Raw genomic sequence first — 25,634 nt, 5'->3', positions numbered from 1 at the left:
AAATGTTATTTGGAATCTGATGGTTTGTGTTTCCTTTGCTGATTGTAACACTTCTTGTCTAAAGACAAGCTGTTGGTTGAAAAGCTTTTGTTCCTGAACGCTATTTGAATTTGAAAGTGACTCCTCTATTTGGAGAAGCTCCTCAGCTTACATCCCTTCTTTCATGTCTTCCTTTCCTCCCTCATTTTCTTCTCCCTTTCTTTCTCCTACTCTTTTTTTCCACCTTAGACTATAAGCTCTTTTTTGTGCAGGGATCACATTTACCAGTTCAGTTGAATCGAGCTTCCCAAAGTACAGCACTTCGCACACAGAAAATACCACTGACTGATTGATTGATTGACTGATTCTTCTCTCCTACTTAACTGTGCCCCAACTCAGAGAAATGAGGATGGGTGTACCTTCCTCAGTGCAACTTTTTTATTTTAACGGTACTTGTTAAGTGCTTACTATGTGCCAGGCACTGTACTAAGCACTGGGGTAAATACAAGCAGGTTGGACACAATCCATGTCCTATGTGGGGCTCACAGTCTAAATCCTCATTTTACATTTGAGGTAACTGAGGCACTGAGAAGTCAAGTGACTTGCCCAAGGTGACCCAATAGGCAAGTGGCAGAGTTAGGATTAGAACCCAAGCCCTGTGCTCTTTCCACTACATCATGACTAGGTTGAGAGGGCCAGAAATCCAGAACATAGCTGCACTGGGCCTCCACAGTGGCTGGAGGGAGATGGAGGAACAGATGCTCTGTGCTTGCAAGTACACCACCAGAATGATCCTTCTTTGGACTCAATTGCCCTAAATAATAGAAAGAATCACTGTCCATTATTCTGATTGCAACATAATTATACTGGAAGAAGGGTTTTACTGATATGCAAGGATGATGCAAATTCATGAAGCATTCCATATTTTTCTATTTATTTATAATGATGCTACGGATGCCTGTTTACGTGTTTTGATGTCTGTCTCCCCACTTCTAGACCCTGAGCCCATTGTGGGCAGGAATTGTCAGGAATTGTCAGGAATTGTGTTCCTGAATTTTACTTCCCAAGCACTTAGTACAGTGCTCTGCACACAGTAAACGCTCAATAAATACGATTGATTGAATGAATGAATGAATGAATGTTGACCTAGGCAATGATGTCCACAGGGAAGGAGGTATTTTGAAGGACTAATCTCCAGGACATTTTCTTGGACAGTATCAGGGGATCTTCCTTTTTTTTTTTTTAGTATTAAATGCCAATTTAACAAATCTTGCTTTAGGTCCATTTTGCCATAGCCATAAGTTTTATACCTTACAAAGTTTTAGTTGATTTCTTTAGAAGAGTAGCATTGCCTAGTGGAAAGGACATGGGCCTAGGAGTTGGGGGATCTGTGTTTTAATCCCACTCCACCATTCGTCTGCTGTGTGACCTCAGGAAAGTCACTTAATTCTCTGTGCCTCAGTTACCTCATCCGTAAAATGGGAATTATGATGGTGAACCTTATGTGGGACAGGGACTGCGTCCAACCTGATTATCTTGCATCTGCTCTAGCACTTAGCACAGTTCTTGGAACATAGTAAGTGCTTAATAAATACTATTAAAAAGAGAAGAAGAGAAAGATTTAAAAAGGTGATTAATGGAATAAAAAATTTCTCATGAAAACAAAACAGAGCAAAACAAAAAATGAACTATGCTGATGAGGATGCATGAATAGGGTACATTGAGTTAACAACTCCTGGATATCTTGCCAGCCCTGTCCATCCTACACAAAATATTTCCATACTTCAGTGTATACCAAGACAAAGAAATATTTGTATTATCTACCTCATCACAAACTCGTTTAAAATGTTTTGAATTAATGCTCAAACATTTTATCCTAAATAAATAGACCTGTGAAATATTTTTTTCAGGAAAATAAACTGTGTCGTCTTTATTTGCATTGAATTTTTCAAAAGGTCCCAATTTCTGGTGATATTCTGAAGTTTATCCCAAAGCCTTTGTGCAAAACACTGGACTAGTTGCATATATTCAAAAGACATGGAGTCGGAAATTTTCATTCCAATATAATATAGCCCTCTATTAGGGTCTCCCCCTTCTAAACTGTGAGTCTGTTATTGGGTAGGGATTGTCTCTATCTGTTGCCGAATTGTACTTCCCAATTGCTTAGTACAGTGCTCTGCACACAGTAAGCGCTCAATAAATATGATTGAATGAATGAATGAATGATAACTATAACTATCGCCCTATAAAATGTGTCTGTCTTCTGGAGATAATCTTTATATTTAATCCATCCATCTGTTCAGCCACACTCACCATTGACGGTGGCGGCAGACTTTCCAATATGTCCTGTAAATCTCTGTCTAAAGCAATAAATTCTAGTGGGAAAATAGGAAGACATTGTTCAGAAAAAAATTGAAAAGCAAACATTTTAAGATTCATAATTGAGGGGCTCTAAACAGTGTTTTTTCAAGTCACAATTTGTACCTTATGAACTTTGAGAAGACATCGCAAAGCCGTAACCGTCGACACAGCGGTGGTCCATATGAGATCACGATTGACTGGAAATGAGCTTATTTCAGGATAATGTGAGAAGTAGTGTGACCTAGTGGTTAGATTACTGGCCTGAAAGTCAGAAGACCTGGATTCTAAACTAGGCTCTGCCACTTGTCTGCTGTATAACCTTGGGCAAGTCACTTAACTTCTCTGGGCTTAGTACTATGCTTTGCACTCAAAAATGTGATTGCATCTATTATAGCATCAGTTGTTTTCTTAAAAGGAAAAGGAGTCATTGTGTTGTATCATTTCAAAGTTAGTTCATAAGGTAATAACTGTATTTCCACTATTAATAACCATTTTATAATTATTTAAAATGGAATAGTGAGTGAGCTAGAGAGTGGCAATAAGTTTAGTTTCTTTGGATCACAATCAATCAGAGTATTTATTAGGGGCCTATGGTAGGCTAAACACTTTTCCAAGTGCTTGGGAGACACAAAATGAATTATTGTTAGGGGGAAGTGGTAGAGTATAAAGAATCAAACACAGGTGCTCAGGTAGGTTGGAAGTGCTGAAATGGCATTTGAGGAAAATAAAGTGGGGAGATTTGAAATCAGTTATTTCAGTATAGCTGTAAAGACGTGGCAAGATGATAAACCTGCCTCTGCTAATAGAGTAGAAGGAATGGGTGAGAATTAAAAAGAAAGACAGTAAAGAGGAGAAAATGGAGAGTAGCTTCTGGAAGGAATAAAGGTATGGGAGTGAGGAGACCTAGGTTTGAATACCAGTTCACCCTTTTGACTACCACATGACCATGGGCAAGTCACTTAACTTCTGTGGCCCTGTGTGAAATGGGATAAACTACCTGTTTTCCCTCGTGCTTAGACTGTGACCTCCGTGCGGGACTGTGTCTGACCTGATAATCTTATTTCTACCACAGGGCTTAATAGAGTGCTTGGAATATAGTAAGCACTTAAAGATCACAATTATAGTTATTATTATGAGGGGAAAATTTGCTGAGAGAGAAATAGTTGAAAGTGAGATACCACTAGGAGGTTAGCTTAGAAAAGAGCAGAGTGTGAACTGAGGTGATATGGGAAAAGAGAAAATTTTTGAAGTGCTTTGAATGTAATTGCCAAGAATTTCTGTTTGATATAGGGAGAAAAGGATGGCCATTGCATATTCTTGAGGACCCGAATGAGGCATTTTATTTCACTGGATCTTTATAGCATTTCTTCTGTGTGCCCTTTCTATGATTTCCACATTTAAACTCATGATGGAGGAGCTATTTGGATGTTTCAGTTGTTTCTTGCATATACATACACCTTCTCACCCTCACATAGCATTGTCAGAAGGAAAAAAAAATTCAAGATAGTATTCAATATTTATTTATTTCAGGTAGGCTCTATGTCATTCCTGGGTCACCTCCGCAACAGAGCCCTAGGGCCAATGAAGTTGGAACTTCATTCCAACCCACAGGTTGGAACTGTGGGTTTGTTTCCTGTATGTTCCTTTTCACTTCAGACTACACACATGCACACACACCCCCTTAATCATCATCATCATTATCAATCAAATTTATTGAGCTCTTTCTGTGAGTAGAGCACTGTACTAAATGCTTGGGAGAGTACAACACAAGAATTTAACAGGTGCTTTGTATAGTGCTCTGCACACAGTAAGTGCTCAATAACTATGATTGAATGAATGAATGAATATAACAGACACATTTCCTGCCCACAGCGAGAAGCAGTGTGGCTAAGTGGAAAGAGCACGGGCTTTGGAGTCAGAGATCATGAGTTCAAATCCCGAGTCCACCACTTGCCAGCTGTGTGACTTTGGGCAAGTCACTTAGCTTCTCTGTGCCTCAGTTACCTCGTCTGTAAAATGGGGATTGACTGTGAGCCCCCCGTGGGACAACCTGATCACCTTTTATCCCCCCAGGGCTTAGAACAGTGCTTTGCACATAGTAAGTGCTTAATAAATGCCATCATTATTATTATCATTATTATTATTAACCCCCCACACACACACTTACACCAAACTCCCCCTGCAATCAACACTCACCCTCAGCCATTCTGACTGTGATGGTACAGTACAAAATTTGTCAGCGGAGAGAGGTGCGGGAACCCTGAATCCCTGGCATCTGAACATCTCGAGGAGGGTCTTGAAGGAGGTAGAGGAACAGCCAGTCCTCTACTTCCTCCTCAGCTTTCCAAGCCAAGGTCTGAATCCCACATCCAGACTTGACCCTCCAAAGCTGAAATGGCTGCTCCTTGTGGAAAGTGAGGAAAGCCCCAAGTGACGGTTCTTGGGGAGAAGCCAACTCCTGTATCTGTTTGTTTTTTCCTTCTAGAGGTACCAGGATAATAATAATGGCATTTATTAAGCGCTTACTATGTGCAAAGCACTGTTCGAAGCGCTGGGGAGTTTACAAAGTGATCAGGTTGTCCCACGGGGGGCTCAAAGTCTTATTCCCCATTTTACAAATGAGGGAACTGAGGTCCAGAGAAGTGAAGTGACATGCCCAAAGTCACACAGCTGACAAGTGGTGGAGCCGGGATTTGAACCAATGACCTCTGACTCCAAAGCCCGGGCTCTTTCCACTGAGCCATGCTGCTTCCCCGGATTTTTGGAAAGGTTCCCGAGTTTCCCTAACTGGTACCAAGCCCAGGCCCTGGCATGGCCTCGGCACAAATTCCATACAGATTGCATATTTCTGCCTCCCATACATTATATGGGGCTATTGTTTGCTCAGCACAAACCTTGGTGGAAGTTAGAACAAGGGAGTCTCTATATCTCTCTTTCTCACATTCTCTGTCACACATACACAAAAATACACACATTTCATCCTGTTATAAATTATCAGTGAGTGTCCAATGGGCACACCTCCGGAGGCAGGTCTAGTTGCTTAGCAACCAATGGGTGACATGTCAGAGTACAGGAGAGAACTGAGGGAATGGGCCAGGAGCAAGGCCATTAGCCAGTTTCAGGTGGATGCCGAGGTCAGTCTCCCTGCTCGGGCTGACTCGTTCCGCTTATTTCATGATGAATCTCCCTCAGCTGGGGGAATGACAGGCTGGAAGCTGTGCATGCGGTGTGCACGGAGTACTGCTGGGAGGTTGACATATTTACTGGAGGAGCGGGAGGGCTTTGTGATCCTTGGGTGATCAGATAAAATCAGTAAATCATATTTTTGGAGCGCTATTGGATGAACACTGTACAAAGCACTTGGGAGAGTACAACAGAATGAACAGACATGTTCCCTGCCCATAAGGAGACAGCGATGATTCCCCAAACAGCCAGCTTGCTCTCTTTCTGATGAGTGTAGGGTTTCTAGAGAAGAGTTTTTAGAAGAGCAGCATGGCTTAGTGGAAAGAGAATGGGCTTGGGAGTCAGAGGTCATGGGTTCTAATCCCAGTTCTGCCACATATCAGCTGTGTGACTTTGGGAAAGTCACTTAACTTCCCTGTGCCTCATCTGTAAAATGGGGATTAAGACTGTGAGCCCCACGTGGGACAACCTGATTACCTAGTATCTACCCCAGCACTTAGAACAGAGCTCGGAACATAGAAAAGCACTTAACAAATATCCTAATTATTGTTGTTATTATTCTTAGAGAAATGAAGAGCAACATTCTAATGGATGATCAGGGTTTATCTAGACAATTGGGACATGAATTTCATTTGCAGGGCTTATAATACATTTTTAAATACATGCCTTCCTATAGGCAGCCTAGTCCATATTATTATATGGAATAATGTCTTATGTACATATGAGTGTATGCTCCCTCCCCCAGTTCCTGGTCTCTCATCTTGTCTCTTTCAGAGTACTTGATTGGTGTTGCACTGCTTAACAGACCTCTTAAGACTGATTAGGGTGACAAAATAGACATCTCCAGAGTGAGGAGTAAAGGTGTGAGAGTGTGAAGGTCAATGAATGGGCAAGGCAAGAGAGATTTTTTCTCTAGACTGCAAGCTCATTGTAGACTGGGAATGTGTCTGTTATATTGTTGCATTGCAGTTTCCCAAGTGCTTAGTATAGTGTTCTGCACACAGTAAGTGCTCAATAAATGTGATAGATTGATTGTTTGATTGATTGATCTATGTTAGCCCCTCTAGGCTCTACGTTTTCCCAGTTCACTAAAGCAGTCATGTCACAATCTGTTGTGTGGACATTAACTGTTTCGTATATCCCTCTGGCTTCATAAGCAATGGTTTATTAAACAGTTGAGGCACAGGGACGTCAACTGTGGTGTGTGGAGAGACTGTAAGCTTGTCCTCTAGACTATCTCACTGGGAGCAGGGAATGTGTCCATTTATTGTTATATTGTACTTTCATAAGTGCTTAGTACAGTGTTCTGCACACCATAAGTGCTCAATGAATATGATTGATTGAATAAATAAATGAGAGATTTAATTACCCCCCTGATTCTGGAGAGACTACATTCAGGATGAAGTCAGATGAGAGTAAGTGGAATGCTCAGAGAAGCCTATCACTTATCCCAGAAAACGAAATCAAACAGTTGTTCTGCTGGATGGAGAAAAATATTATATATTTAAATAAATTGCACAAGTTCATGCCCAGAACATTAGATGTTCTGCTTCTGAAGAGGTTGCAGCATCATTTGGAGTAAAGATATTTATAAAATCTTCCTGCCTCAACCGAACAAGTTTCTCCAGTGAGCCCACTATTGGGTAGGGACTGTCTCTATATGTTGCCAATTTGTACTTCCCAAGCGCTTAGTACAGTGCTCTGCACATAGTAAGCACTCAATAAATACGATTGATGATGATGATAGGCTCTAACCTGGCAAAAAACAACAGGAGGAACCAACCTAAAACAAAGATAATTAAACAAGGACACAATATGATGATGAAAATAGAAGTTATTAAGGAAGGAGAAGGGCATTTGCTGCATATGAAATAGGCTGATAAAGAGTCAATATAAGCAATAGTTTATGAGAAAGGACGACTCCTAGTAACAGGTGCTGGATTCACTTTCTGGTGATGTCTTCCCTCCTCTGAGCAAAGGTTCACAGGTGCAGGCTTCAATCCAAAGAAATCACTTGTTCATTCCTTCCACACATGCCGAGGGATTAATTAGAGTCTAATGACCCTAAAACATAAATGCTTTGCTGCAACAATGAGTGCACATCTCCCTACCTTGATTGGCAGAAATGAGGAGATAGGAAGATTCTGTACTTATTACAATTGACGTGACAAAGCAGGGGCTCTACCTAATAAACCGATCATCACGGGAGACATCGTTCAACACATGTAGCCACAGATGCTGAAAATTAGAGAAAACTCAATGGACCCCACGGGGTTAGAAAGATAAATACCAATGGCCATTTCCTGCTCCGTGAATGTGCACCTGAAATCACAGCACAATAGTCTAATTACTGAATAAGAAACAGACACCTTAGATGCACCTGAAGAATATTTATACAACAGTCCTCTATGTGTTCCTCAGTTTCAATAAACCATCCTGCCACTAAACATCCAAGTCCTGGAGAATAGATGCACCTGCTAGAAGTTTGAAAGCAACACCAAAGCAATCAGTCATCATCATCATCATTATTATTATTATTATCAAACACTTACTATGTGTCAAGAACTGTTCTATGCACTAAGATAGTTAAATGTTAATCAGATCAGACACAATTCCTATAATAATAATAATGATGATGGTATTTGTTAAGCACTTACAATGTGCCAAGCACTGTTCTAGAGCACTGAAGCAGCATGGCTCAATGGAAAGAGCCCGGGCTAGGGAGTCAAAGGTCATGGGTTCAAATCTTGGCTCTTCCCCTTGTCAGCTGTATGACTTTGGGCAAGTCACTTCACTTCTCCAGGCCTCAGTTCCCTCATCTGTAAAATGGGGATTAAGACTGCGAGCCCCACGTGGGACAGCCTGATCAACTTGTATCTACCCCAGTGCTTAGAACAGTCCTTGGCACATAGTAAGTGCTTCACAAATACCACAATTATTATTATTATTGTAGATACGAGGTCATCAGGTTGTCCCACGTAGGGCTCAGTCTTTATCCCCATTTTACAGTTGAGGTAAGTGAGACCCGGAGCAGTGAAGTGACTTGCACAGCTGATAAGTGGAGGAGCAGGATTAGAACCCATGACCTCTAAATCCCAAGCCCCTGCTCTTTCAATTAAACCACACTGCTTCTCCTCTATTGGGATCACAGTCTAGGTAGGAGGGAGGACACTCATTGCATCTCCCTTCTACAGATAAGGAAACTGAGGCCCAGCTAAGTGACTTCCCCAAAGTCATAATAATAATAATGGTATTTGTTAAGTGCTTACTATGTGCAAAGCACTGTTCTCAGCGCTGAGGAGGTTGCAAGGTGATCAGGTTGTCCCACGGGGGGCTCACAGTCTTAATCCCCATTTTACAGATGAGGTCACTGAGGCTCCGAGAAGTTAAGTGACTTGCCTAAGGTCACACAGCAGACATGTGGCAGAGCTGGGATGCAAACCCATGACCTCTGACTCCCAAGCCCGGGCTCTTTCCACTGAGCCACGCTGCTTCTTGATGTAATAATAATAATAATAATAATAATGGCATTTATTAAGCGCTTACTATGTGCAAAGCACTGTTCTAAGCACTGGGGAGGTTACAAGGTGATCAGGTTGTCCCACGGGGGCCTCACAGTCTCAATCCCCATTTTACAGATGAGGTAACTGAGGTCCAGAGAAGTTAAGTGACTTGCCCAAAGTCACACAGCCGACAGTTGGCAGAGCGGGGATTTGAACCCATGATCTCTGACTCCAAAGCCCGGGCTCTTTCTGTTGAGCCACGCTGCTTCTCCAATGTAGAAGGCCAGTGTATATAAACTTTAATTCAATTTATTTACACTGATGCTATTAATGTCTGTCTACTTGTTTTGTTTTGTTTTGGGTTTTTTTGTTGTCTTTCTCCCCCTTCTAGATTGTGAGCCTGTTGTTGGGTAGGGATTGTCTCTGTTGCCCGAATTGTACTTTCCAAGTGTTTAGTACGGTGCTCTGCCCACAGTAAGTGCTCAATAAATACGATTGAATGATTGAATGAAAGTGGCAGAATTGAGTTGGAACTGAAGTCCTCTGATTGTCAGGTCCATGCTCTTTCCACTAGGCCTAAAGCAAGAATTCACACCTGCTTCTATCCTCGGCTTTCTCATGTCATGGGTTCAAATAGGAATGTAGAACAAGGAAGACAGAAGTAATAATAATTATGGCATTAAGTGCTTAGTATGTGCCAGGCACTGTACTAAGCACTGGGATAGATACAAGAAAATTGGGCTAGATACAGTCCCTGATCCACGTAGGTCTCACCATCTCACTCTCCATTTTACAGATGAGGTAATGAGGCACAGAGAAGTGAAGTGACACACCCCAGATAAGTGGCGGGGTCAGAATTAGAGCCCATGACCTTCTGACTTGAAGGCCCATGCCGTGTCCACGATACCAGGCACTTAGGTTTGGCAAGAATAAATTAGAAATGGGTTCTGCACACCACAGTCCTTCAGTGAATACTACTGATTGGTTAACTGATGGACTCGTAGAGACTCGGATTCGAGAAGGTGATGATCCCAAGATGCCAATTCAGAAAGCCAGCACCAGACACTGCAAGAGACAGACATGGCAGCTTAGTAGAGGCTTAGTACACCACAAAAACAGGAAGGGATTTGCTTTTGGACATCGCTTTCAGCCACTCTCAGACACCCTCGCATCATCCTAGAATTCTGACCATGGGAGGCAGCCTGGAATAGTGGACTCTCTGCCTCTCCCCCTCCCCATCCTCCCCACCCTACCTCTTTCCCCTCCCCACAGCACCTGTATATATATTTGTACAGATTTATTCCTCTATGTATTTTACTTGTACATATTTACTATTCTATTTTATTTTGTTAATGATGTGCATCTAGCTTTACTTCTATTTATTCTGATGACTTGACACCTGTTCACATGTTTTGTTTTGTTGTCTGCCTCCCCCTTCTAGACTGTGAGCCCGTTGTTGGGTAGGGACCGTCTCTATATGTTGTCAACTTGTACTTCCCAAGCGCTTAGTACAGTGCTCTGCACACAGTAAGCGCTCAATAAATATGATTGAATGAATGAATGAATGAAAGAATGGAAAAAAGCACAGGATTCAGGAGGCCCAGGTTCTAATCCCAGCTATCGATTGTCAGCTGTGTGATTTGGTCCTTCACTTAGAGAAGCAGCATAGTGTAATGGAGACAGTAAAGCTTGAGAGTCAGAAGGTCATGGGTTCTAAATCTCACTCTTCCACTTGTCTGTGTGACCTTGGACAAGTCACTTCACTTCTCTGTGCCTCAATTACCTCATCTGTAAAACGGGGATTGAGACTGTGAGACCCACATGGGACAGGGACGGTGTCCAACCTGATTTGCTTGTAACCACCTCAGCACTTAGTACATTGCCTGGCACATACTAAGCACTTAACAAATGAGAAGCAATGCGGCTCAGTGGAAAGAGCTCGGGCTTCGGAGTCAGAGGTCAGGGGTTCAAATCCCGGCTCTGCCAATTGTCACCTGTGTGACTTTGAGCAAGTCACTTCACTTCTCTGGGCCTCAGTTACCTCATCGGTAAAATGGGGATTAAGACTGTGAGCCCCCCGTGGGACAATCTGATCAACTTGTAGCCTCCCCAGCACTTAGAACAATGCTTGGCACATAGTAAGCACTTAATAAATGCTATCAAAAAAATACCATAACTGTTGTAATTATTATTATCACTTAACCTCTCTGGGTCTCAGTTTCTTCATCTGTAAATCGGAGATGAGATACTTTTCCTCTCTACTTCTTGGAATCTGAATCCCATGGGGCTCAGGGATTGCATCCCATCTGCATGGTCCTTTGGCATGTAGCAAGTGCTTATTAATGTCATTATTATGAAGTGCATATTAACGCAACACTGCTTCCTATCCGTTATTCATTGTTTCTTCAAATCGATGTTTGACTGATCATCTGCAGAAGTATTTCTGAAGGCAGCTGTGAGAAATACAATATGAAAATAGGTTAAAAACTAGAGATCATAAATCAAATAAGGAAAGACCAGTTCTGGAAAAAAGAAGCGGATTGAGTTTTGTAGGTCAGAATTTTTTCCATGTTTCTTTAGCACCCAAGAGTTGTGACCAAGACTGAAACAGTCTTCTTTCTTTTACCTCCACTCCCTGTCAAAAAAAAGAAGGAAACTGCATATCAAACTCTGCTTCAGTCTGATTACAGCAGACAACATTATGATCGGAAGTTAAAACAAAAACAGAATGACCTCTCTCAAATACCAAATCTGATACTGTCGCGTCAAGGCCCTACTGAGAGCTCACCTCCTCCAAGAGGCCTTCCCAGACTGAGCCCCCTCCTTCCCCTCCCCACAGCACCTGTATATATGTATATATGTTTGTACATATTTATTACTCTATTTATTTTACTTGTACATATCTATTCTATTTATTTTATTTTGTTAATATGTTTTGTTTTGTTCTCTGTCTCCTCCTTCTAGACTGTGAGCCCACTGTTGGGTAGGGACCGTCTCTATATGTTGCCAACTTGTACTTCCCAAGCACTTAGTACAGTTCTCTGCACACAGTAAGCGCTCAATAAATACGATTGAATGAATGAATGAATGATATGATGACCATCTATTTGCCAACCTTCTGTGGAACTGAGAAGCTGCATGGCCTAGTGAAAGAGCATAGGCCTGGGAGCTCTAATCCTGGATCCGCTACTACCGGCTGGTTGACCTTGGACAAGTCACTTAACTTCTCATTGCCCCAGTTCCCTCATCTGCAAAATGGGGATGCAGTACCTGTTCTCCCTTCTACTTAAGCTATGAGCCCTTGTGGGACCTGATTATGGAGTCTCTACCCTAATGCGTTGTACAGTGGTTGGGACACAGTAAGTGCTTAACAAAAATCACAATTATTATTATTGCTATTGGTTTTTTTCATAATTATTATCAACAATAATTGGAAATATTACATGAAATGCAGAGGAGAGACTGTGTCCGCCATTAGACTTAATCCTTGACCTTCCACATATTGTTGATCAAGGCGACAGAGCTGCTGATCTCTAGATAGTTCTTTCTTTAGGAGTGGTGCTGAGCTAAATGCTGGGAGAATGAAGTAGATTTGTTTCAACATGATGAATGTTCCATTCCCTTTCAGTTCTCTCAGTAACCATCTTCCCTAAATGCCAGATAAAAGATGTTCTAATATACTGATTGTCCTCCAGGTTCTTTGGAACCTGGACCTCTAGGTTTGGTGGTATCATTTGTCTTCGTTGTTCAAGGAGACTTCTCACTACTGAATTTTGGAAACAACAGATTGTAATGGGTGTTTTTACTTACCGGAGAAAAGTAAATTACAGAAATGTGTAGGAACTGGTTTTCTCCTTTTTGTTATGCTGGTGTACAGTGAAAATACTTGATCTCCATTGCAGGAGAACTGAAACTGAATGCACAAAACCCAACAGATCCAGTGGATTATTACAACAAGATGAAAGAGAGGGCTATATGTTTGTTGCATTCTCTAAGTGGTGGCCAAAAACCTGACTTGAATCACAATGTACTAAACTCACATTTGAAGAGCTCAAATGCCCTTTTATAATTCTCCCTGCCCAAAATGCAACATCGTTCTTGAATCAGGAAGGGTAATAATAATAATAATGATGATGGCATTTATTAAGCATTTACAATGTGCAAAGCACTGTTCTAAGCGCTGGGGATGTTACAAGGTGATCAGGTTGTCCCACGGGGGGCTCACAGTCTTCATCCCCATTTTACAGATGAGGGAACTGAGGCTCAGAGAAGTGAAGTGACTTCCGAAGTCACACAACTGACAAGTGACGGAGCTAGGATTTGAACCCATGACCTGTGACTCCAAATCCCAGGCTCTTTCAACTGAGCCACACTGCTTCTCTAGACAGAAAGGGCAACTGGTTCCAAAACAGATGATCCGTAGAGAGATCAAAATGAATTGTCCTCAGTAGTTTTCCCCAGTGATTAAGCCCATCTGACCAGCTGCTCCTGCATCACATTCAAACTCGATCCCACTGAGGTGATCGAAAAGGCCAATTTAGCAATTCTTGGTTTAATCACTTTACCTGTTGTGGACCTCCTCTGTGAACTAAACCGAAACCTGGTTTAAATTTAAAATTCAAATAACCATTCTGCTTGCCCTAGTGGCAGATGAAAACCCCCTTCCTGGCATGATAATATGGGGTCAGTAGAATTTCAAAGTCAACTGTTTCCTCTGAAGTTGACTCATATGTACTCCGTGCCTATACTCTTTCCAGTGATCTGATTTCTAGGCTCACAGTTTTAAATACTGAAGCCTAGTTTGTATAAGCTTCTGGAACAGAATATACTAACCCACAACTTTCCAGAATGTGATGTCCTTCACTCACAGGACTTTGATTTCTTTCCAAACTGGGCAATTGATCGGGTGTGGGATGGAAACTAGAACGCCTCGCTGCCCGGAGCAGCTGACGGGAGGCATGTAAGTTGATTAGTGGGATTAGTTGATTAGAGAAGCAGCATGGCTCAGTGGAAAGGCTTTGGAGTCAGAGGTCATGGGTTCAAATCCCCGCTCTGCCAATTGTCAGCTGTGTGATTTTGGGCAAATCACTTCACTCCTCTGCGCCTCAGTTACCTCATCTGTAAAATGGGGATTAAGACTTTGAGCCCCCTGTGGGGCAACCTGATCACATTGTCACCTCCCCAGTGCTTAGAACAGTGCTTTGCACATAGTAAGCGCTTAATAAATGCCATAAAAAAACAATCAATAGATCTGAGCATGGGAATGCTAGCTTTGCCCCCTTAGGGCTGCCCGGTTGTTGATAGAGAGCAGGACATCAGAGATGGGGCTCTCCCAGGTCAGTCAGTGGAAATTAGGGAGGTTTAAACCCCGCTCTAACCAGCCAATTGGGTGCTTTAGCACTTGGGTATAAAGGGGGGAAAGGGAGGGGAAGAGGAAAAGGAAAAGTGACAGAGAGACAGAGATCAGGCAGAAACTCCTCACCCTGGGCTTCAAGGCTGTCCATCACCTCGCCCCCTCCTACCTCACCTCCCTTCTCTCCTTCTCCAGCCCAGCCCGCAACCTCCGCTCCTCCACCGCTGATCTCCTCACCGTACCTCGCTCTCGCCTGTCCCGCCATCGACCCCCGGCCCACGTCATCCCCCGGGCCTGGAATGCCCTCCCTCTGCCCATCCGCCAAGCTAGCTCTCTTCCTCCCTTTAAGGCCCTGCTGAGAGTTCACCTCCTCCAGGAGGCCTTCCCAGACTGAGCCCCTTCCTTCCTCTCCCCCTCGTCCCCCTCTCCATCCCCCCATCTTACCTCCTCCTTCCCTTCCCCACAACACCTGTATATATATATATATATATATATATATATATATATATATATTTGTATATATTTATTACTCTATATATTTATTTATTTATTTTACTTGTACATATCTATTCAATTTATTTTATTTTGTTAGTATGTTTGGTTTTGTTCTCTGTCTCCCCCTTTTAGACTGTGAGCCCACTGTTGGGTAGGGACTGTCTCTATATGTTGCCAATTTGTACTTCCCAAGCGCTTAGTACAGTGCTCTGCACACAGTAAGCGCTCAATAAATACGATTGATGATGATGATGATGATCAAGAGGGACATGCAGACAAAAACTAAAACAAGTAGGGGTACAGGAGTGACACAAGCACAGACACCCGAACACACAAATTTACCAACCGAGGCAGGCACGCACACATTTAGAGAGTTAAAAAGACACATGCTGAGACTAGTATACAGGCTTACAAGCGCACACATAAACATCTCCTTAAACTCGGAAGATGCTACCGGCAGGGAGATCCTATCAACACGAGCAAGTGACTGAAAACACCCATATGAGACAGGCATTTCCTCCCACACTGTGCGTGAAAAGGAGATCCTTAAACTCAGTGTAGATACTTGGATTGTGAGTCCCATGTGTGTCAGAGACTATACCCCGTTTAACTGGAACCCACCCCAATACTTAAAACAGTATTTGGCACCTATTAACATAATTATGGTATTTGTTAATGCTTACTATGTGTCAAACACCGTTCTAAACATGAGATAAATACATGTTAATCTGGTTGGATACAGCCCCTCTCCTACATGGAGGTGTCTAAGAGGGAGAACAGGCATTGAATCCTCATTTTGCAGATGAGGAAACTGAGGCACAGATAAGTTATGTGACTTGCCCAAGGTCACACAGCAGACTACTGGCAGAGCAGAGATTAGAACCCAGAACACATAGTTAGTGCTTAACAAATGCCATAATAATAATAAAAACAATCCCAACTGCACTTAAGGGTTTGTCCTATTCATGGCCTTATTCTCTTATTGAATTTGGCTTTTGTAAAGAAAAGGTATTCGATTATTATTATTATTATGGTATTTGCTAAGTACTTACTATATTCCAGGCACTGTACTAAGTGCTGGGGTAGATACAAGAGAAGCAGCATGGCTCAGTCGAAAGAGCCCGGGCATGGGAGTCAGAGGTAATGGGTTCGAATCTTAGCTCTGCCACATAGCTGGGTGACTTTGGGCAAGTCACTTAACTTCTCTGTGCCTCAGTTACCTCATCTGTAAAATGGGGATTAAGATGGTGAGCCCCACGTGGGACAACCTGATCAGTTTGAATCCCCTCCAGCACTTAGAACAGTGCTTCATACATAGTAGGCACTTAACAAATACCATCATTATTATCAGGTTGGATACGGTCCCTTTCCCATAAGGGGTTCACAGTCCTAATCCCCATTTTACAGATGAGGGAACTGAGGCACAGAGAAGTGAAGTGACTTGCCTGAAGCCACACAGCTGACAAATGGTGGAGCCAGGATTTGAACCCACGACCTCTGACTCCAAAGCCTGGGCTCTTTCCACTGACCCACACTGCTTCTCTAAAAATTGGATGGGCCACATGGAGATCAAAAGTCCAAAGTCACACAGCAGACAAGTGGCAGAGCCAGGATTAGAACCCAGGTCCTTCTCATTCATTCAGTCATATTCATTGAGCACTTACTATGTGCACAGCACTGTACTAAGCGCTTGGAAGAGTACAATACAATGGTAAACAGGCACTTTCCCTGCCCACAGTGAGCTGACTCATTCACTCAATCTTATTTATTGAGCAATTACTGTGTGTAGGGCACTGTACCAGGCGCTTGGAAAGAACAATTCAGCAACAAAGAGAGACAATCCCTACCCACAACAGGCTCACAGTCTACAAGGGTGGGGGACTCCCATTTCCAAGCTATACTCATTAGGTCACATTGCTTCTCATGTCTTTTGGTAGCTTTATTTGAGAACAACTTTCTCCCTTGATTGCTGCCAACTAGCCTGGTCTGACTTTAGCCATGGTCTCCCAACAAGCTACTGCTATTATCAATCAGTAATTAATGGTATTTATTGAGTGATTATTGTGCGCAGAGTACTTGCGAAAGTACAGAGCAACAAAATTGGTAGACACGATCCCTGCCCCCAGGGAGCTTACATTCTAGAGGGGGAGCTAGGCATTGAACTAGATCAAGGGGAGGGTAATTAGTAGAGTATAAAAATATTTATATTAGCATTTTAGGACTAGGCGTGACTAAGGGATATTCGGCCAAACGCATAGTCAACGTGGGGCTAGGGTGGGCAAGTTTAGTCCGACGATTGAATGAGTGAATGAATAATGCTTCCGGAAGATGGGGTTGGTACACAGTTTCACGGGGGGACTCGAGGAGTTGAAGTAGAGACAGTTAGTGTAGACAACTCACTCAAGGAGTTTGAAGACAAATGGAAGGATGGAGAAGGGGAGATAACTGGAGGGTACTGTGTGGCCTTGTGCAAGTCACTTAATTTCTCTGTGCCTCAGTTACCTTATCTGTAAAATGGGGATTAAGACTATGAGCCCCACGTGGGACAATCTGATCACCTTGAATCCCCCACAGCACTTAGAATATTGCTTCTCACATAGTAAGCACTTAAGAAATACCATTATTATTATTATTGTTATTATTTTCAAGTTCTCAGTACACAAGCTGTTTGGGTATCCTTCTGTTACCCATGCTCCCTACATGTCCATCCAGTTGTGTTGCTCATTTCGTGCTTCATTGCTGGTAAACTTGTTGCATCCCAAGATTTCACTGTGGTCAATTTGCCCTTTGGTCAATCAATCAATCAATCACTAGTATTTATTGAGAGCTTACTGTCTGTGAATACTATACTAAGCACTTGGGAGAGTGCAGTATAACAGAGTTGGTAGACTTGTTCCTTGGTTTGGTTGAGATTGAGGTTTCCTAGGTGTGGACTGATACATAGCTTATGATTCCTTTGTGCACAGGATTTGGAGACAACAGACCTGAGTTGTCTTTGGTCTGGTCTCCTGCAAGTCATTCATTGTCTCTGTGCCTCAGTTTCCTCATCTCTAAAGCTGAGAAAAAAATATCTAGTCTCTCTCCCTCTTAGACTGTGAACCCCAGATGGGGTAACGACTGTGTATGATCTGATTATCGTATATCTACCCCAGGAGATGGCACATATAAGTGCTTAAAAAATATTATCATCACCATGATCTAGTGGAAAGAGCACACGTCTGGAGATCAGATGATCTTGGCTCTAATCCCATATCTACCATGTGCCTACAATGAGACCCTAAGCAAGTCACTTAATTTCTCTGTGCCTCACTTTCCTTATTTGTAAGGTGACTATTTAAGCCTGTTCTTCCTCCTTTTTAGAATGTGAAACCATGTGGGACAGGAACTGTTTCTGATCTGATTATCTTATTTATATCCACCTTGGTGCTTGGCTCTTAGGAGGTGCTTCACAAAAATGTGGCCTACAGGTAAGAGCACAGACCTGGGAGTTAAAGGTCTTGGGTTCTAATCCCAGCTCTGCCATTTACCTCCTGTGAGACCTCGGGGAAGTCATTTCTCTGGGTTGCAGTTCTGTCATCTATAAAATAGAGATTCAATACCGGTTCTCCCTTCTTCTTAGAATGAGAGCCCCATGTGGGATCTGATTATCTTGTAACTATCCCAGAATTTAGTTCAATACTTGGCACAAGCTAAGTGCTTAACAAACACCATAATGATCGTTATTATTATGCTACTATTATCACCACTACTACTACTAATAAATACCACACTTATTATTATCATTATTTTCCAGGTGAATGTGCTTCTAGAACTCAGCCAACTGCATATAGGAATTTCTGAATCACTAGCTCAAAGATTGTTGATGATCCTCACAGTCTATAGAGCTGAGAGTGCTTTCCTGTGAATCAGAAAAGGATTCCAGATGCTCACTCAAATGAAATTTCTTTAAAATTTCTTTATCATTCAGACATTTCACCTGACTTGAAATGGGAAGTCCCGTTGATTCAGCTAATACAGAACAGAGTCTCCATTTACAAAGCAAACATTTTGTATCATCAATTAAATTGACTGCACACACCCTGAGGCTTCCATCCTGAATTACCCTTTTGTCCATTTAATTAAAAGGAGGAAATGTTGGAAGAGGCAGATTTAGAGGAAAGCTCATTGATACTGCCTGGGAATGGGAATGAGGTGATGCTTTGAGAGACTCATGTAAGGTTTACTGAGACAAGGGGAGGAAATGATAGCAGAACAAAAAATAAATTCATTCCTTGGTATCAGCTGTCAATCAGGTGACAATCAGCTGGCTGCCCGAGCAATTCACCTCAACTTGCAGTCAAGTCTGTTGCTGAGCTACAGATGAATCTTGTCTAAACAGAAATATGTAATTATTCCAATCAAATCATTGCTAGACTCCACAATACAATTACCCATCATCATTTGGCAGATGAATTCATCGAAGGCTGATTTTTGTTTCTTCTGCGGAATATTTCAGAGTTTATGCAGAAAGAAAGTTGAGCTTTGGGTATTTCTGGTGAAATTGCCATTTTATTAATGTTATTCCAAAAACCGCAGATATGTCCCCTTCCAACAGCCCCTTGCTCATTCCTTCCCTCCTGCCTGGAACTCCCTCCCCATACATAACAGACAGACCAACGTTGTCCTCATCTTTAAAGCCCTCCTAAATTTCCTTCTCCTCTAGGTGACTTTCCCTGCCTAATCTCTCATCTCCCTCATAGTGGGCAGGGAATGTGACTGCTTCCTGTTATATTGTATCTCCCAAGTGCTTAGTGCAGTGCTCTGCATACAGTAAGTGCTCAATAAATACAATTGAATGGGTGAATCTCCCTCCCTTACCTTCTGTTTCACAAATCCACATGATCTAAGCACTTTGACGCTCATCCTATCCCCACTCTTGGAGCCCTTATGCCTATATTCTTATATTCTGTTGCTTTCCCTGCCTTTCATTCATTTTAATGTCTGGATACCATGCTTGACTGCAAACTCTCTGGGGGTCAGGAATCATGTTTATCTGCTCTACTGTATGAGAGTATATATGTATGAGAGTACACTGCATTAGCGTATATGTACTCCAGTATATAGCCCAGTGATCTGCAGGCAATAAGCGTTCAATAAATGCCACTGATTAACAGAGTCTCCATATCAGCACCTAAAATTTTTTTTTATGTGTTTTAGGAATGTGAAGAAGGATTTACGGCACAAAAGAAGTTTCAGGTGAACGTGGGCTTGGGCTTGTGGAGAAAAGAAAAGGTGTACCTCTGTGCTGTTCTTTTTCTTTTTCTGAAGAGGATTGGTAGGAGACTTCAGCATGCAGTGCCACATCTCTGTGCCCTTTCTGCTCGGACTGACTCAGCTCTGGCCCTGCCAACCTGCTTCATCCCAGCCTAGGGGGCCAGGAGACAACCCACCATCATCCCTTTTGAGGTCAAAGCGGGGCTGGGTGTGGAACCAATTTTATGTCCAAGAGGAACAGCCGGTGACAGATCCAGTGCTGATTGGTCAGGTACGGGTATTGCTCTGGGAATTTTACCATGGCAAAGGGAACTTTAGGTCAAAGGTCTCAACCTGAAATAGTCACCAAGGAGCCAGGATCTCAGATGATACAACAGTGTGCTTTTACAAAGTGTTAGCTAAGTGCTGGAAGCTTTTAGACACTGTGCCAACCTTTAATTTGTCCTGGTAAAAGGTTGGAGGGCTCATCAGTAATTATAGTGGTTTTTAAGGCCTTACTGTGTTCAAAACACTGAGGTAGTTGCGGAGATTTCAGATTGGACACGGTTCTTGTCTCACACAAGATGCACAATCCATCTTATCCCTATTCTATGGATGAGAGAACTGAGGCCCGGAGAGGGTAACCAGCTGGCCTGAACTCTCCTACACAGACTAGTGATAGAACCGGGACTAGAATCCATCTTTCAGTAGAATCCTGTGCTCTTTCCATTAGGCAACACAACTTCCCCATCTCCTGCATCTCTGCCAGTGTCCTCCCCAGTGAACCTAGAGTGGGAAGAGAAAGGCCCAGTTTGGGAAAGGGAAGAGGGAGAAGCCATGTGGCCTAGTGGATAGAACATGGGCCTGGGAATCACTTGGGTTCTAATCCCAGCTCTGCCGCTTATCTGCTCTGTGACCTTGAGCAAGTCACTTCACTTCTCTGGGCCTCGGTTGCCTCATCTGTAAAATGGGGTTTGAGACTTTGAGCTCCATGTGGGGAAGGGACTGTGTCCAATCCTATTTGCTTGTGACCACCCCAGCGCTCAGTATGGTGTCTGGTACATAGTAAACATTTTAAAAATGCCACCATGATGATTATTATTAGGAAGAGTGGGTGGGGAATCCAGCCTTCTTCTATGTGGAGCAGCTATGGCTGTCCCAGACCTCACATTACTCTCCCCGTTGGAGTGAAACCAAGTTGCGTTAAAGGAGACCAGCTCCTGTGGACGATCTCAGGGCACGTTGGTGTTGCTGTGTTCTCTTTGCATGTCATTTTGCAACCTAGCAGTCCAGCACTCTGCCCTGGGGCTCGGGGTTTGTGCAGAGAGGCTTAAAATAATTGGTAGCTCTTATGTGCCAAACACTGTCCTTAACTCTGGGGTAAATACGGGATAATGAAGTCCCACATGGGGCTCACAGTCTAAGTAGAAGGGAGAACAAATATTGAATCACCATTTGGCAGGTGAGGGAACTGAGAGTAGTAATAATATTTAAGAAACAATATGTTTTGAGCACTATACTAAGTGCTGGAGTAAGTACAAGATAATCAGGTCCTTAAAGTTTAAGAAAGAGGGACAAGAGGTTTTTAATCTCCTCTTCACTTACTCAGTGAAACCCTGTACTGAACACCAGCCCTGCTTGAGCTACACTAACTCCTGATTCCACAAACCTCAAATGTTTCCATCAAATAAAAACTGCATAAACAAATAATAATAATAATAACAATAGCAATGCTGTTTTTTTAAAAAAAAGTTTATTCTGTGCCAAGCAGTATACTAAGTACTGGATACAAGACAGTCAGATCCCACATGGGGCTCACAGTCTAACTAGGTAGGAAAAAAACCACCGGAGTTTGCATCGCCGACCTTTACTCTTTCACTTCAATCTCTAGAATGAATGAACACATGGGCCTTGGGCAGCCACATCTGGCAATTTGCAGGTATTAGTTTGGGCACTGGATCCAAGCAGCCGCCATAAGAACAATGTCGATTACAAGCAGAATTGAGCACAATTTTCATTTACACTAAGTAGCAGCTGATTTACCCCTCATTAATTTTGAATGAAGCAGATTAATATTAAACTCTCCCTCCACTAAGACTCACCAGGAACCTCTTTGGTTTATTAGGTCAAGGCAGTCTGAATAGAAAAAAACAATTAGTTTTCACCCTCTAAAAGGAAGTTCTTTGTAAGGAAATTTCATTTATGAATCAACATTTCTCTATATTATTATTTTTATTGTCATTATTTGGTCTTCTTTTAACACAGTAATCATGATCTGTAAATCTAGTGTCCCCTTTTGTACACCATCTATAGAAGAATCTACTAAAACAAGTTTAACTGCTAATTAACAGACACTAAAATTAATTGGGCCTAGAGGATGAAGGGCTTAAAATTCATTAACTCCATTTTCATGGGCCTGTCTAAAGAGTCACTGTGGTAGAAAGGGTGTCCCCAGTTCAATAGAAAGGACAGGCACATCCAGTCCAGAAAACAGGAAGAGTTTGCCTGGACTAGTGTGAGAATTAGGAGCTCTGCTCCCAAGGAATGAAGATTTTTCCTCTTGCTGGCAAAAAGTGTAATCTTTTTTGCGCTCTTTTCCATCTCAAACATTCATTCATTCATTCAAGCATATTTATTGAGCGCTTACTGTGTGCAGAGTACTGTACTAAGCGCTCGGGAATACAAGTTGGCAACATGTAGAGATGGTCCCTACAGTGTTATCAGTGAACAAGTGATAGAACTGTAGAATAGAATATATTTCTTATTAACTGATTTTTTTTAATGGTAGTTGTCAAGCACTTACTCTGTGCCGAGAATTGTACTAAGCTCTGGGGTAGATACAAGGTAATCAGGTTGGATATAGTCCCTGTCTGACATGGGACTCATAGTTTTAATCCCCATTTTACAGATGAAGGAACTGAGACATCGAGAAGTCAAGTGATTTGCCCAACATCTTACAAAAGACAAGTGGTGGAGCCAGAATTAGAACACAGGTCCTTCCGACTCTCAGGACCATGCTCTATCCACTAGGTCATGCTGCTTCTCTATAATATAATAATAATTATTATTACTTGTAAAGTGCTTACTATGTGCCAAACACTGTTCTGGGGCACATACAAGGTAATCAGTTTGGACACAGTCCCTGTCCCACCTACGACTTACAGCCTTAATCCCCATTTTGCAGATGAGTTAATTGAGGCACAGAGAAGTTAAATGACTTGCCCGTGGTCACACAGCAGACAAGTGTCAGAGTCAGGATTAGAACCCACATCCTCTGACTCCCAAGTCTGTGCTCTTGTCACTAGGCCTCATTGTTATTGTTACTCCTTGAAGAAGCATGGCTCAGTGGAAAGAGCCCGGGCTTTGGAGTCAGAGGTCATGGGTTCAAATCCTGGCTCCACAAATTATCAGCTGTGCATCTTTGGGCATGTCACTTAACTTTTCTGTGCCTCAAGCACCTCATCTGTAAAATGGGGATTGACTGTGAGCCCCCTGAGGGACAACCTGATCAACTTGTAACCTCCCCAGTGCTTAGAACTGTGCTTTGCGTATAGTAAGCACTTAATAAATGCCATCATTATTATTATTACTATTGAAACCAGTATTTGTGATTGACTTCTGTAGTGCAGCATCTGGGTGGTTGTCTCTGAATAGCAGGCTAACATCATCTGGTGCCTTTAAGTAAAGAAGTCACAACAGGGGATTGTGTCAAACTAAATCCAAAGACAGTCTTCCTCAGAGGCTCACGGCAACATGGTCCAGTTTGCGGGTCAGGTCTGTCCTAGCCACAACCACTGTATGTTCTCTTCTGTTGTCAGTGATCCACTGCACCATGATGGCGCTCTCTTAAAATGGATGATGATGATGGCATTTATTAAGCGCTTACTATGTGCAAAGCACTGTTCTGAGCGCTGGTGAGGTTGCAAAGTGATCAGGTTGTCCCACGGGGGGGCTCACAGTCTTAATCTCCATTTTACAGATGAGGGAACCGAGGCCCAGAGAAGTGAAGTGACTTGCCCAAAGTCACACAGCTGACAATTGGTGGAGCCGGGATTTGAACCCATGACCTCTGACTCCAAAGCCCGGGCTCTTACCACTGAGCCATGCTGAGATGAGAACCTAGGGCTCTGACCATCAGGTTGGCCACAGTCCCCTTCCCACACGGGCTCACGGTCTAAGTGGGAGAGTGTCGGATTTAATGCCCTCTTTATTGATGAGGTAACTGAGGCACAGAGAAGTTAAGAGACTTGCTCAGGGTCACACAGCCCACAAGTGGTGGAGCCAGGATTGGAACCCAGGTCCTTTTGATTCCCAGGCCCAGGTTCTTTCAACTACGCTGTGAGCCCACTGTTGGGTAGGGACCATCTCTAGATGTTGCCTACTTGTACTTCCCAAGCGCTTAGTACAGTGCTCTGCACACAGTAAGCACTCAATAAATATGATTGAATGAATGAATGAATGAGCCATGCTGCTTCTCATGAATAAAATGGATGAGATACACCATGTGTTTGTTCTTTTAACCTTCAGTAAAACTGAAGGTGCTTTGATGGAAATGTGTGTTTTCATGTGCCATTCAGTGTCAGTGTCAAATCCCAAAGTTTACATTATCATTCATTCATTCATTCAGTCGTATTTATTGAGCACTTACTGTGTGCACAGCACTGTACTAAGCACTTGGGAAGTACAGGTTGCCAACATTTAGAGACAGTCCCTACCCAACAGTGGGCTCACAGTCTAGAAGGGGGAGACAGAGAACAAAACAGAACATATTAACAAAATAAAATAAATAGAATATGTACAAGTAAAATAAATAAATAAATAGAGTAATAAATACGTACAAACATATATACATATATACAGGTGCTTGTGGGGAAGGGAAGGAGGTAAGGTGGGGGCATGGAGAGGGGGAGAAGGGGGAGAGGAAGGAGGGGGCTCAGTCTGGGAAGGCCTATCAGATATGTGAAGATCAGGAATCAGAGAAAAATAATCAATAATTAATAATCAATCAATCAATCAATCATATTTATTGAGCACTTACTGTGTGCAGAGCACTGTACTAAGCACTTGGGAAGTACAAGTTGGCAACATATAGAGACAGTGCCTACCCAACAGTGGGCTCACAGGCTAGAAGGGGGAGACAGAGAACAAAACAAAACATATTAACAAAATAAAATAACTAGAATATGTACAAGTAAAATAAATAAATAAATAGAGTAATAAATACGTATAAACACATATACATATATACAGGTGCTGTGGGGAAGGGAAGGAAGTAAAGTGGGGGTTGGAGAGGGGGAGAAGGGGGAGAGGAAGGAGGGGGCTCAGTCTGGGAAGGCCTATCAGATATGTGAAGATCAGGAATCAGAGAAAAATAATCAATAATTAATAATGCTTATTATTTTCAACCCCCCCCACACACACAAAACAGAATGTTTTGAGCAAGTATCTAAAGAGAGCATAATAAATATTCTACTGTGCATTACTATCATTTCTCCTCAGAATACAGAATGAACTCTTTACAAAATGCA

The 25,634-nt window shown here is 42.5% G+C and overlaps 1 protein-coding gene across 1 annotated transcript in view; it reads left to right on the top strand.

Annotated features, from left to right (window-relative positions):
- Positions 1–25,634, top strand: part of CDH19 (cadherin 19) — a 181,963-nt gene that overhangs the window by 29,551 nt on the left and 126,778 nt on the right. The window contains exon 2 of the mRNA XM_038746647.1: positions 20,071–20,398. Within this exon, the coding sequence (XP_038602575.1) occupies positions 20,204–20,398 (195 nt within the window). The 5' untranslated portion in view covers positions 20,071–20,203. The remainder of the gene's footprint in view (positions 1–20,070; positions 20,399–25,634) is intronic.

This window comes from Tachyglossus aculeatus, chromosome 5 (assembly GCF_015852505.1).
Source record: "Tachyglossus aculeatus isolate mTacAcu1 chromosome 5, mTacAcu1.pri, whole genome shotgun sequence".
NCBI lineage: Eukaryota > Metazoa > Chordata > Mammalia > Monotremata > Tachyglossidae > Tachyglossus > Tachyglossus aculeatus.
Note: the sequence above shows the minus strand (reverse complement) of the source record. Positions and strands in the feature narration are given on the sequence as shown.